General features: G+C 37.7%; 1 protein-coding gene across 3 annotated transcripts in view; it reads left to right on the forward strand.

Moving 5' to 3' along the window:
• GYS2 (glycogen synthase 2) overlaps window positions 1-14,817 on the forward strand; it is a 54,170-nt gene that overhangs the window by 33,411 nt on the left and 5,942 nt on the right. For all 3 annotated transcript variants that reach the window (XR_012002929.1, XR_012002930.1, XM_025995578.2), the window contains exons 12-15: window positions 7,830-7,956; window positions 11,421-11,516; window positions 12,331-12,494; window positions 13,914-13,994. Coding sequence is in view for 1 of the 3 variants with exons in the window: in XM_025995578.2 (XP_025851363.1) it covers window positions 7,830-7,956; window positions 11,421-11,516; window positions 12,331-12,494; window positions 13,914-13,994 (468 nt within the window). In the remaining 2 variants the exon portion in view is untranslated. The remainder of the gene's footprint in view (window positions 1-7,829; window positions 7,957-11,420; window positions 11,517-12,330; window positions 12,495-13,913; window positions 13,995-14,817) is intronic.

Here is a 14,817-nt window from a genome sequence, read left to right on the forward strand (position 1 = left end):
ATTTTTATTTTTATGTATTTATGATAGGCACACAGTGAGAGAGAGAGAGAGGCAGAGACATAGGCAGAGGGAGAAGCAGGCTCCATGCACCGGGAGCCTGATGTGGGATTCGATCCCGAGTCTCCAGGATCGCGCCCTGGGCCAAAGGCAGGCGCCAAACCGCTGCGCCACCCAGGGATCCCTTGTTTGTGTTTTAAAGTATGGTAACAGTGAAGCAATTTCTCAGGAATGGACAAGTACATTATTTCCTAAGTATGTTAAATACTTCATCCCTCTGTGTCTTTGCTGGTGTTACTCTCCCTTTCTGAAGTGCCTTATCTCAGCCATTCTAACAGCTCCTTTGAGATCTGACCTAGAAGTCATCTCCTCCTTGTGTTGGTCCATAACATGCATCCATCTACTCCAAGCAGAACAATTGCTTTCGTATCTGCATTCTCAAGATGCTTTATATCTACTGCAAATATAGGAATCATCGCTCCAGATTATTTGCATTTTTAAAATATGTATGTCTATCCCTCTGGTGAGACTGTGAGTTTTTGAGGCAGTGAATGTGTTTCATATAAATTTTCTCAGTTTTGGGGCAGCCCCGGTGGCTCAGTGGTTTAGTGCCGCCTTCTGCCCAGGGCATGATCCTGGAGACCTGGGATCGGGTCCTGCCTCGGGCTCCCCGCCTGGAGCCTGCTTCTCCCTCTGCTTGTGTCTCTGCCTCTCTGCCTCTCTCTCTGTGTCTTTCATGAATAAATACAATATTTTAAAAAAAATAAATTTTCTCAGTTTTCATCCTCTGAGAAGCAGACACCAAGACAGGATTAGATGTGAAAACACTTAATCAGCAAAAATGCCTGTGAAGGATAGAGATTGAAAACAAAAGCAGGCAGGGAGAAGTAGTCAAACACCGTGGAAAGAGGCGAGGAAAGATGAGGAGGGAAGGCCCACAGACTGCAACCCAGTTCTAAACACCTCTCAACTTTTATTTTCCAAAAGGAAAGTCAAATATCATTAACAAAAACTAGAATTAATAAAAATTAACAAATAGATGAAAAATATACACACGTAGCAGCACTGTGTAGTGACTCATAAAGAGAAAAAGCAAACTACTAACGTGGCTGGTCAGTTAGGGGAAGGAAACGCACAAACACACACACACACACACACACACACACACACAGAGGCACGTGTACCCCTGTGCCCACCAAAAAAAAAAAAAAAAATTTCAACAGTACAATCTATAGCTAACACAGATTCAGAATTATTTTCCAGTACTTCCTTTCTTAATACAAAAGATGTCCGTGTGTGTGTGTGTGTGTGTGTGTTGTGGTTTACTGTTGACTTATTTTGAATATATTAACATTACCACATTTATCATTTCCCTGTGTCTGAACTTTTCCTTTATGTTTTACTTTCATGTGTTTCATTCACCTACCAGTTTCAGGTTGATAGGCAGATGGGTGCCTTATTCTATGAGCAACTGAATGCAATAATTTTAATAGGGATTCATATTAGTAGGAGTAGAGATTTTCCAAACAACCGTTGCCCATTAAAAGAGTCACTGGTTATGCAGAAATGAGTTAGCACAGTATCCATCTCTGCCAGGTCCATAGGCTAGGGCAGCTGCTGTAGCTGCTCCAGAGGGGAGGCAGTTGAGGCTGTCAATCAAGATTCTTTGTCTGGCTTTTGATCTCTGACACTTAATCAGTTTGCAGATTGACTTAATCTACCTCAGCCTTCTCGTCTGTAAAATAGTGGTAAAATAGGCCCCCACTCCCAGCATTGTGGTGAGGCTTAAATAAATAATAGATCCTGCAGTTAGTGCAGACCATGGGGACATGGTATGTGGCACATAATATATGTTACCTTTTATCTGTACTTAGGCCGGCACATACAATGGGTACTCTATAACTTTTAGAAGAGAGGTGTAAACAGAGTTTGATGAGAGTAGAAATGAAGGATTTATCTCAGCCTAGAGACTTGATAATATTTTATAAAAGTGTTGACACATTAGCTAGATCTTGACTGACAAGTGGAGGTTTATCATTAAGATAACAGTTCATCATGTAGAGAGAGTAGGCAGGAGAAGTGGATAAAAAGGCACAGAGATATAAAAGCACATGGCTTCTGTAGAGTGAATGGAGAAGGAAGTTTGTCTCATACAAATCATGTTTATATGGACAAACTCATGAATATTTTGAGATTTTCATTGGTTATTATCACAAACACACAAAAAATAAAAGAATAGCTCCTGCAGGGGCACCTGGGTACTTCAGTCAGTTAACCGACCGCTTTCAGCTCAGGTCATGATCCTGGGGTTCTGGGATGGAGCCCTGCATTGGGCTCTCTGCTCAGCGGGGAGTCTGCTTCGCCCTTTCCCCCTTTCCCTCCCTCCCACTTGTGTGATCTCTCTCTCTTAAATAAAATTTACATATTTACGTTGCATATTTACAGAACTCTATGGATTCGTTCTCTCAGAGTGGATTGACAAGTTCTTTATATGAATCTCAGAGTGGATTGACAAATTCTCTATTTATTTGATTCAGGAAACATTGCAAATAATTTTGAGCTTGAATTTACCATCAATTCTGCCTCAGCAGTGTGCATAGTGAGAAAAACCTACAGTGCAGATTCCAGGTCCTGATCCTGTGCCAGCACTCTGTGAAAGTAAATTAACTTCCTGGGATCTTGATAGCCTCACAGGATAAATGTAATTAGACTACATTTTGGCTTTTATTTGTTTTTTCCCTACTGATCTGGGGCCTGCTGTGAGCCAGGTGCTCTGTTGGGGGCTCTGGTACACAGGATCTCATTTAATCCTCCCCATAGCCTTGGGATGACCTCTAACATCTCCTCCACCCTAGGCCTCTGTAATCGCTGTCCAGGGCCCAGAGCAGCTGCTTTCGTATTTTAGTTATGCTGTCATTCTGCTTGGCTGGAAACAAAAACAAATGAGCCATGGTATTTTCATGTGCCAAAAATGGGCTTTGGAGAGTACAAATTTTCCCAGGCTTGGAAATGCCGAAGTAGGCACAATGAGTTTTGAATCCCTGTTTGCTGATACTTGCCAGTACTATGGGCTGTGGATTTGATGATTGCCTAACACAGTATCTGTGTCTTTGTCTCTTTTCCTCATGCAGTACTTTGCCCATGATAGGAACTCAAATCATATTTTATGGAGGAAACTATTTGATTGATTGATTGATTGATTGATTTTAAAGATTTTATTTATTCATGAGACTACACAGAGAGGAGAGAGAGGCAGAGACACAGGCAGAGGGAGAAGCAGGCTCCATGCAGGGAGCCTGATGTGGGACTTGATCCCAGGTCTCCAGGATCAGGCCCTGGGCTGAAGGCGGCGCTAAACCGCTGAGCCACCCGGGCTGCCCTATTTGATTTATTTTAACTTTGTAACTTGTGAATCTTGTGTTTTTTATAAATTTATTTTTTATTGGTGTTCAATTTGCCAACATATAGAATAACACCCAGTGCTCATCCCATCAAGTGCCCCCCTCAGTGCCTGTCACCCAATCACCCCACCCGCCGGCAGGATAAAAAATCAATGTCCAGAAGTCAGTGGCATTTCTATATACTAACAATGAGACTGAAGAAAAAGAAATTAAGGAGTCAATCCCATTTACAATTGCACCCAAAAGCATAAGACACCTAGGAATAAACCTAACCAAAGAGGTAAAAGATCTATACCCTAAAAACTATAGAACACTTCTGAAAGAAATTGAGGAAGACACAAAGAGGTGGAAAAATATTCCATGCTCATGGATTGGCAGAATTAATATTGTGAAAATGTCAATGTTACCCAGGGCAATTTACACGTTTAATGCAATCCCTATCAAAATACCATGGACTTTCTTCAGAGAGTTGGAACAAATAATCTTAAGATTTGTGTGAAGTCAGAAAAGACCCCAAATAGCCAGGGGAATTTTAAAAAAGAAAACCATAGCTGGGGGCATCACAATGCCAGATTTCAGGTACTACAGATTTTGTACTACAAAGCTGTGGTCATCAAGACAGTGTGGTACTGGCACAAAAACAGACACATGGACCAATGAAACACAATAGAGAATTCAGAAGTGGACCCTCAACTTTATGGTCAACTAATATTCGACAAAGGAGGAAAGACTATCCACTGGAAAAAGACAGTCTCTTCAATAAATGGTGCTGGGAAAATTGGACATTCAAATGCAGAAAAATGAAACTAGACCACTCTCTTTCACCATACACAAAGATAAACTCAAAATGGATGAAAGATCTAAATGTGAGACAAGAGTCCATCAAAATCCTAGAGGAGAACACAGGCAACACCCTTTTTGAACTTGGCTACAGTAACTTCTTGCAAGATACATCCAGGAAGGCAAAAGAAACAAAAGCAAAAATGAACTATTGGGACTTCATCAAGATAAGAAGCTTTTGCACAGCAAAGGATACAGTCAACAAAACTAAAAGACAACCTGCAGAATGGGAGAAGGTATTTGCAAATGACGTATCAGATAAAGGGCTAGTATCCAAGATCTATGAATCTTGTGTTTGAATGAACTACCATTCTTAGGTACTAGTTTTGGATATTTTATCATTTTATTTCTTAAGTTTAACCTAGCTCCCATTTGTGGATCTCCTGAGATACAACTTATTTATAATGTTTATAAATTATTTCTAAAATTAGAGAAATGAGAATGTTACAATGTTGCTAGAATTAAATGAAGTAATATGTGAGAACGTTATTTTTAATATATTAAAATATCATCCAACTGTTATCATTGTTGTTATATATCCAAATTAGGGCTTTTCTTCAAAGTAATATCTTTGGGGATGCCTGGGTAGCTCAGTTGGTTAAGCATCTCCCTTTGGCTCAGGTCATGATCCCAGGGTCCTCGGATAGAGCCCTACATCATGCTACCTCCTTAGTGGGGAGTCTGCTCTCCCTCTCCCTCTATGTTCTCTCTCCCTCTCTCTCAAATAAATAAATAAAATCCTAAAACAATAACAACAAAAGCACAAAGTAATCTCTTTCGAAAAATAGACACTTATTCTTTGATTATGTTATATATTATGTATGTGTGTATGTATATTATGTATATATACAATATAAATAAGATATATTTATACGTGTATATTATAATATGTAGTACTCATAATATATATCATATAAATATATGATATATATTATACATTATGCATGTACATGATGTATATGAGGTATATGTATACAATATAAGTACTATATGTTATATATAGTATATATATTATATATCATATACATGTATATATAATCCCAATGCTTTTAAATCAGATTTTATTTTTAATAACTACTTAACTATGGGGGGAGGCTGACAAATTACCTAATAATGGTTCAAGAAAAACTTTAATAAATAGGAGAAAAGCAGAATTTTTTTCCTCCAGGTGACCAGTTAAGTAGCTGTTCTAGTCACAGCCTTCCAACATAACCATTCTTTCTCTTTCATTCTCATCTCTACCTTTGCATAACATTACAGGGAGTGGAGTCTCAGTACAGGTTCATACCAGCACACGAGAGCCAATCACTACATTTTCAGAAATTTGTGAGCCAGTTTTTAAAGTAGCTATTTTTAAAAAATTATACCTACTTAAAAATATGAATCAATCATATTAAAATGAAAAGTAATGCCCAAAACTCATCACATCCTCATCGTTTACTACATTTTACAATTATCCATGCATTTGAAGTTATTTTACCCACATGGTGGAAGTATTCTATAATGGTGTGCTACTGCCTTTCCCATTTCCAGTTCAGTGACATCACGTTGGTAGCTTGAAAGTAGCCATAGTGGGAGTATCTAGAGAGTGAAACTAGGCAATTATTTTTTTTATCAATTGTCTAGACTTAAGAAGGCAATGGAGAAATATTAACAATGCAGATTTAACCTTCAAAGGATTGTGTCTAGAGTCAATACACAAAATTGTGAGTGGCACGAAAATTTGAGGAAATATTTTTCCAGGATTCAAAAGCTAACATCCAACTCAGGAAAGAAGCCACTCATGTCACTGATGAAGTTCTGACATATATCTCTGAATGGGTCAACCCTCACATCATAATTACATCCGGTTCTCGGGTGAAACCAGAAATTGGTTCTGAATACAAGATTTTATTTAGCAAAAGTCAACAAAAGCATTCGGGAACAGTTAACTATCAAGAATTTATAATAAGGCGTACATTACATATATTTTAATAGACTCTCTTCTTTAGAGAAGTTTTAGGTTCATACCAAAGTTGAGCAGAAAGTACAGAAAGTTCCCACAAATCCCCACTGTCACACATATACAGCCTCTTCCACTATCCATATATCACACCACAATGTATATTTGTTACAGTTCATGAACCTACATTGACACATTATTATCCACCAGGATTCATAGTTACATTAAGTTATACTCTTCGTGTTTTACCTTCTTTGACTTTGATAAATGTGTAATGATATGGATCCATCATTACAAAATCATACAGAATAGTTTCACTCCGTTAAAATTCTTCCATGCTCTACTTCTTCATCCCTGCCCCTATCTGAACACTGATCTTTTTAATGTCTCCATAGTTCTGCCTTTTCCAGAATACCATATAGTTGGAATCATACAATATGTGGCCTTTCAGATTGACCTATTTCACTTGGCAATGTACATTTAATTTTTTTCCATGTCTTTTCATGGCTTGATAGCTCATTTCTTTATAGCATTGAATAATATTCCATTGTCTGGACAGTTTATTTATTTACTCACCTGTTAGAGGTTATCTTGATTGCTTCCGAGTTTTATCAATTATGAATAAAACTGATGCAAATGTCTGTGTGCAAGTTTTTTTTGTGTGTAGGTTTTTTGCATACATTTTTTAATATTTGGAAATTGTATGGTACACATTCTTTATATCAATAAAATGTATTGTAAATTTTTGTACCAATATATACTTAAATTTGGCTTTCCATTCTTAAACATTTACCAGAACACCACTGCTTAAAAGTCATGGTAAATCCTTTGGCTTTTACTATGAGTAAAATGGGAACCCACTGAAAGATCTTGAGCAGAGGAGTGGCTGGTATTTTTAAAGGTTCACGCTAATTGTATTGAGTAGAGACTTTGGTAGAATAGAAGCAAGGAGCTAGGTTAGGAGGCGATTACCTCCAGGTGAGAGAGGCTGGTAAGAGAGGAGGTGATTACTTCCAGGTTCAAAAGCGAAGGGTGAAGACTTCTATTCTGATCCAATCTAGATGAGATTCGTAGTACATCTCTGTCCCTTAGATCCACTTCCCTGGGCTAACTTGTGTCGGAGGCAATGGAGGGCGGGCTCTACCTAGCTCCCCTCTTTCCTGCTCCGGGTAGGAGCAAATTGAGAAATAAGACAGCAGTCCGCCATTAGGAAGCAAAATAAAACCCTTACTGTTGGGATGCCCAGTTGGCTCAGTTGGTAGAGCATGTGATCCTTGATATCAGGATGGTAAGTGTGAGACCCATGTTGAATGTAGAGATTACCTAAAAATAAAATCTTTATAAAAAATACCTTTATTGTCAAAACAATTTGGGTTGAAGGATGTAGTTTAGCATGGGAACAAAAATGGGCATATTAACTACCTTTCCTCTGATCTAGGCCTTGGAACATGAGAGAAAGTTCACAGAGTGAATACTTACACAGAATGGAAAGAGAGGAAAAAGCACCCAAGCTTATTTCTTTTTCTTTTTTCTCTTCTCTCCCTGAATCTAGAACACACGGATTCTACAGTATCAAATACTGAACTATAGGAGATTTTTGGTTTTGATTTATTTTCTTTTTTTTTCTCATTAGAATTTTCCTTTTTTAGGTGATTTTGCACCCAGAATTTCTATCTTCCACCAGCCCATTATTACCCATGGATTATGAAGAGTTTGTCCGAGGTTGTCATCTTGGAGTATTTCCATCATACTATGAACCGTGGGGTTATACTCCAGGTATGTGGCACATATAGATTGCGGAATATTTAAAATTTTATTAATCTATTATTTTATGCACCTGGATATAATATTCAAAGCTGATATGTAATTTCCACTAAGGTTAGATGATTGTATTACAAAGAAAAAGAATGTGTTGTAAACATTACGTGTTATTGAGTCATCTCTACCAGGCCCAGCTAGTAATATTAAGGACAGATTGAGTGCAAGCAGGTTTAATATGAGAAATGATGTCCTGCAAAAGTGTTCTTTCGAACTTATTTTGGAAATGTTTCCTTTTGAACTAATGGATGCATTTAATTTTTAATAGGTAGCACATTCACTTAAAGAAACAAATAGTATAAGATGGTATACAATGAAAAGGCTTTCTCACACCCTTGTCATTCAAGAAAGAGGTGCTTTTATTTACATGCCAGTTCGGTGGTAGGTATTATGACCAGTGACATCATTCCATTCAGATCCTCCACCTCTTCATCTGCCTTTTTTTTTTCTCCTGAATGGTCAATTCTCAAATGCACTACCTATTTTTCTTTTTTGTCTCCTAATAGCACTGTTGTCATTAGTATCAAGAGCAATCAATTTGTATTTGTACTGAAATGGCTAATACAAAGAAATGCCAATGGAAAGAATATAATACTGACTTTTCCAACTCATGTTCGTAGTCAGAGATTGGAAAATCTCTGTTTTTGTTTAAATATAATTTCATTTATAATGTTAAAAGAAAAGGTTCAGAAAAATTTGTATGCATAATTAATAAATTTTGCTTTCTGATTTCAATGTCATCATTGCCCAGCTGAGGGGTGGCAGCAGTCAATATTAGGGAGATCATGGTTGAATTAAAGAAGAGGAAGAATTTTTCTAATCTTTATATTTTGAGCCCAGAATTTCAATATAGAATTTTAAATTCTATAGAAATAGGATCTTTACATAGGGAGCAACATGAAATCTCTGCATCTTTTGACATAAAGGTCCTATTCTATCATTCTAGGTTCCACCAAGTATAATTTGCCAGCAGCTATAAAAATACTAAAACTTTTGGGGAAAATAAATAAAGGATTATCTCCTCTTAAAACATGACATAAGAAAAACTGTTGAACTAACTCTTCCAACTATCTCTTTTGTAGTCCTAAAAATTGTTACGGGTATCAGTTATGATACTTATAATGATGGTGTCTTTTTCCTTCTGAAATACCTACATATTATCTTAAATTGTTTATAATAGAGTATCTTTCTTTTAAGATACATAAAATGTACCCATTTCACTGATGAACTTAGCATTTTGTTATTGACTTTTGTTCCTATTATTTCTAGTAAGTAACATAACTTATTATCAAGGAAGTTTCAAAAATAGAGAAGCACAAAACCAAAGCCTGAGTGACTGAGGGATGTGGGGAATCAATTATGTCGGGGGAAGAGAATGTTCTATAATTTACAGCAGATTTTCCACCAAACGTCATTTTTATAGGACAAAGATAGACTTAACTCAAAATGATAAGGAGATACATCTAGCGTTTTAAGATAAAGACCAGCAAAAGTGTTATAAAAGGTAAGTAGATGGAAAAAGAAGTTTGAGAGTGAGTCATTCTCTGTTTTGAATTAACCACAGGAAGTTGGCCACTCCTCACCAAACCTGTAGTTACAGAAATAACAAGACCTCTGGTGGTATATAAATTTGGTATTGGTATATTAGATAATTCTAACTTTTTAAAGAATAACTTATTTGATACTAAGTTTAACATACTCCAGAAAGTATTAAGTCTGCTTTTTTTTTTTTTACAAAATCCAATGAATAGAAGTACTTATTCCATAAAAATCATTCAATGAACATTTGCAGAGATTATGGGTATCTAGCATTTCATTACATGTCTGTTAATGAGTATTTGATAAAAATAAGGTTCTGTGAACTTCCGGGAATTGTAGGCAAGATTCTTTATACATATATGTATAATAATTTTTCTGGGGAAGAGCTTCAGGTTTTCATTAGATTCTCAGATGGGTCGAGAATCCCTGTCCCATTTTCTCCTCCACTACCCTCTCCAAAAATTAGGAAACCACATCTCTCTAGAGATTGACCACCAGGCAATACTTGCAGAGCAGAAGAAAAAGTTACTGTTTAAATTGCAGTACTTCTTGATTAGTGGGGAAATCTTTTTTTTTTTTTTTTGGCCCATCCCCATTAGCTAACCAAGACTTTTTTCATTTGTTTTTATTGAAGTTCGATTTTCCAAAATATAGTATAACACCCAGTGCTCGTCCCATCAAGTGCCCTCCTCAGTGCCTGTCACTAAGTTACCCTAACCCTCCCCCCCACACCTCCCCTTCCACAACTCTTTGTTCATTTCCCAGAGTTGAGTCTCTCATGGTTTGTCTCCCTCTCTAATTTTTCCCACTCATATCCCCTCCTTTCCCTTATAATCCCTTTCATTATTTCTTATATTCCCTGTATGAGTGAAACCACATGATGATTGTCCTTCTCCGATTGTCTTACTTCACTCAGCATAATACCCTCCAGTTCCATCCACATCGAAGCAAATGGTGGGTATTCGTTGTTTCTAATAGCTGATTAATATTCCGTTATATATATATATATATATATATATATATATATATATATACACACCACATCTTTATCCATTCATCTGTTGAAGGACATCGTGGCTCCTTCCTCAGTTTGGCTATTGTGGACATTGCTGCTATGAACATTGGAGCTCAGGTGTCCCAGCAATTCACTACATCTGTATCTTTGGGGTAAATAACTAGCAGTGCTATTTCTGGGCCATAGGGTAGCTCTATTTTTAACTTTTTGAGGAACCTCCACACTGTTTTCCAGAGTTAGTCAACCAAGATTAATTCCATAATCAAATATAAATTCCTTGTTAAAAATGCAGATATCCTTGTGAGAGGTATACTTCTTTTTTAAAAAACTATCCACTATTTTATAAAAATATTGTATTAAAACAGGTGTTGACTAGAGGGTGAGTGAAGACTGAAGAGGGTATGAGTACAATGGACAATTAGAGAAGTGGAGGGATTTGTGGCAAGGGAAACTAATCTGATGGGAGGAGTTGCTCATGTCCAACACCCACAAACTCGTCACATACGTAGAGACACAGCTTAGAATGGAGCACAAAGAAAAACCAGCTGGAATGAAAGAGGTGGTATAGAGTAGCAGTATCAAACAGGAGCCCTGGAGCTGGGCACCAGGCTTTAAGTCCCAAATCTACACCATTCTCTGGCTTTGTGATACTGGGCAAATTATTTAAACTCTCTGTGCTTCAATTTCTTCATTTGTAAGATGGGGATAATGACACTTCACATGATTGTTGACAAGATTAAATGAGTTAATACATGTAAAGGACTTCATACTGTGCCTGGTACATAATAAACATCGCTATTACTAGGCTGGCATAAGAGGATACAGGAGCTGGCCTAAAGCCAAGTCTTTGTCTCTTTTCCCCTGGCAGCTGAATGCACTGTGATGGGTATCCCCAGTGTGACAACCAACCTTTCCGGCTTTGGCTGTTTCATGCAGGAGCATGTGGCTGATCCTACTGCTTACGGTGAGGTTTTTCATCATTCGCCCAACTCAAGAAGTGACCTCTAACCAAACAAAGCACAGAGTCTTTACCGAGCCTAACCCTAAAGCTATCCTGATGATTAAAGTAATGTTTGCACTGCTTATTTTATTAAAAGTAGATTTAATTATGTATTTCATAGAAAAGCTAAAAATTCTATTAATATTAAATATATTGATGTTCCAATAACTGTGACCTTAGAGTACGTAGGCTGGTCAGCATCATTATTTTAAAGGCCTGTGCCAAGGTAGCAAAATTCACTTAAATTGTTTAAGACTGCAGAAGAATTTGCCTACAACCCTACCCTCTCTGTGTCCGTGTTGCCTAGCAGCAAGAAGAACAAGATGGGATGGATTGTTGGCCTATATATGCCGATTTCCTGGTCTTCTTTGGCCTCCTTGTCACGGTTCTTTTCTCTCAGTCTAGAGCTGTGGTTCTCAGCTGCGGCTGTGTGGTGGGCCTGGGATCCTGAAAATCATTGATTCCCAGCTTTCACCCCAGAGATTTGGTAGTGAGCAGTCCCAGGGAAAATCACTGACCCAGGGTATCCCTCTACTGCCAAGTTTTTTTCAACAAGATTCATTGTGTTGGCTTTGTGTTGGTGACAGTTGTAAAACATTAGAAGGAGATCACAGAAGAAAGACAGCCATGGAAGGGAAAAGATGACAGAGGCAATAGGGGAGTCAGGGAGTGGGTAATGCCTCTGTGGGTGGTCTATGATGGAACCTAAGGAATGGGAAAAGAAACATTCTAAGGTTAACCCTATGTTGACCTGGGCTTTGTTTTTTGTGCTGCTCAGGTATTTACATTGTTGACAGGCGGTTCCGCTCTCCAGATGATTCCTGCAATCAGCTGACTCAGTTTCTGTATGGATTTTGCAAACAGTCACGCCGCCAAAGAATTATTCAGAGAAACCGAACTGAGAGGCTCTCCGATCTTCTGGATTGGAGATATTTGGGCAGAGTAAGTTAAGTTCGGGATCAAAAGAACCACTTTGAAAATCCCACTAGACTGGGGCACCTGGGTGGCTCAGATGGTTGGGCATCTGATGGTTGGTCTCAGCTCAGGTTGATCTTGGGGTCATGAGTTTAAGCCCTGCCTTGGGATCTGTGGAGCCTACTTAAAAATAAAGCAAAAGAAAAAGAAAATCCCACTGGACTATAAAAATATAGATTCTAGTCATCAGCTGCAAAGTCAATTCAGTATCATAATTGTTAAAATCTCAAGTGATGTTTTCATGTACTTTTTTTTTACTTAATATGAGCTTGCAAAATCCTAACCCCACACCTACATATTTATTAGTTTGAGTTTATAACAGCAAATCTCTCGGGATCTAGCTGTAATCTTACTAGTTATTTTATTGTCAGCATTTAACTTGACATATTTCATATATTGGTTCATGAGTAAGAGGAAAACATCTAAAGAAACATATTTATTTTGTTTGACTCTACCCGATAATGTGACCATATTCCTTAAGTACAATAGGAGTGGGAATAATAATCTTTTTCAAATGATAAGTACAGGAAATATCTCCTTTCAATTATTTTTTTTCTCTCCTTTCAATTATGCCATAGGTTTGTAAATACCCAGATGACATATATTATAGCACTGGATGATTTAATAAAAAATAAATTGATTTTGTCTTGACATCACGTATGTGCTCAAATACCACTAAACCCTCTCTGACACATGATAGATGCTGCCTTTTGCCGAGTTTCTCCACACACTAATGCCACTGCTCCTCAAAACCTGGGTGATTAATTGTACTGTCTATGTTTTACAGTAAAAGCAGAATGATAAGGCTTTTAGAAGTTTTGTTTCTTGGGTGCCTGAGTGGCTCAGTGGTTGAGCATCTTCCTTTGGCTCAGGTCGTGATCCTGGGGTCCTGGGATCAAGTCCTGCATCAGGCTCTCCTTATAGAGAGCCTGCTTCTCCCTTTGCCTATATCTCTGCCTCTCTCTGTGTCTCTTATGAGTAAATAAATAAAATCTTAAAAAAGAAAGAAATTTTGTTTCTTATCTAAGGTCTCAAACAGGACTTAGGTACAGTTTGTGTGATTTTTCAGGCCCCACCTCTGCCCTGTGTCATGCTGCTTCTCTGTAGCATGAAGCCAATATTTTCAGTCCCCTCAGCACTCGATTCAGAGTTTTCAGTAAGGCTTTTCCCTCCAACTTTTTGTAGCATTTCTTTCCTTATTCACTGGAAAATATTAAAACTGTAAACTATCATTTTTTCTGATTCTTAAATTTAGGGACTTTGGGTTATTAGGTTCTGTCATTTTAAAACTATTGTTTTATAACTTGGAGAAGAAGATTTTATATAATAACTTCGGTCTTAAGTTATATAATTTTTTTAACCTGTGAATTGGGTTTCCTATCACAGTATTATCAGCATGCCAGGCACCTGACACTAAGCAGAGCTTTTCCAGATGAATTCCATATGGAGGCTCCATCACCACCAACGGTAAGCATTTTATGTATTGTGTATTTCTTTTGAAAGCTAAATTTTGGGGCACCTGGGTGGCTCAGTGGTTGAGTGTGTGCCTTTGGCTCAGGTCGTGATCCTGGGGTCTTGGGATCAAGTTCCTCATCAGGCTCCCCACAGGGAGTCTATTTCTCCCTCTGCCTATGTCTCTGCCTTTCTCTCTGTGTGTCTTTCATGAATTGATAAATAAAATCTTTAAAAAAAAAGAAAGGAAGAAAGCTAATTTTTTTATGTATCACAAGTCCTGCCAATACCTTTTAATTTAGAAGTAGTTAAGGACACAAACTATTTTTTCATAATGTTGCCATAAAGCAAAGAATAGAGGAATTGACAAATCAGATGAATTCAAAGCCCTCAATTTAGAGTTAGCCTTATGCAGAGGATGAGCAGGCCATCAGCTAATTCATGTCATTAGAGAAGTACTTCCACACTGAAACTCTCCCTGCCTTAGTGCTTAAAACCGCTGTGTTAGACACCCATTCTTTCTGGAGTTATTGAAAAGTGAACTAACTGGCTTGCTTTAACAGCAGGTGAATTTGCTATCCAAGGAAATATCGGGTGACTACTTGGCAAGAGTCACATAGAGTTAATTCAGGAACCATGGGATGAATTGAACTAGAAGAGTATTTATGGACCAGTCAGCAGTGCCCACCAGGGAGTCTTCTTCTGAAGCTCTCTTAGATATTTATATTCATGAGATGAGCATAGATTATTTGTCATCACATTCACATAGGATATAAGATAGGAAGCATGGCTTGAAGTAGGCCAGCCTCAGGCATTTCTTTTCAGTGGGATTAGTCCT

Source organism: Vulpes vulpes, chromosome 8, assembly GCF_048418805.1.
Source record: "Vulpes vulpes isolate BD-2025 chromosome 8, VulVul3, whole genome shotgun sequence".
Taxonomy (NCBI): Eukaryota; Metazoa; Chordata; class Mammalia; order Carnivora; family Canidae; genus Vulpes; species Vulpes vulpes.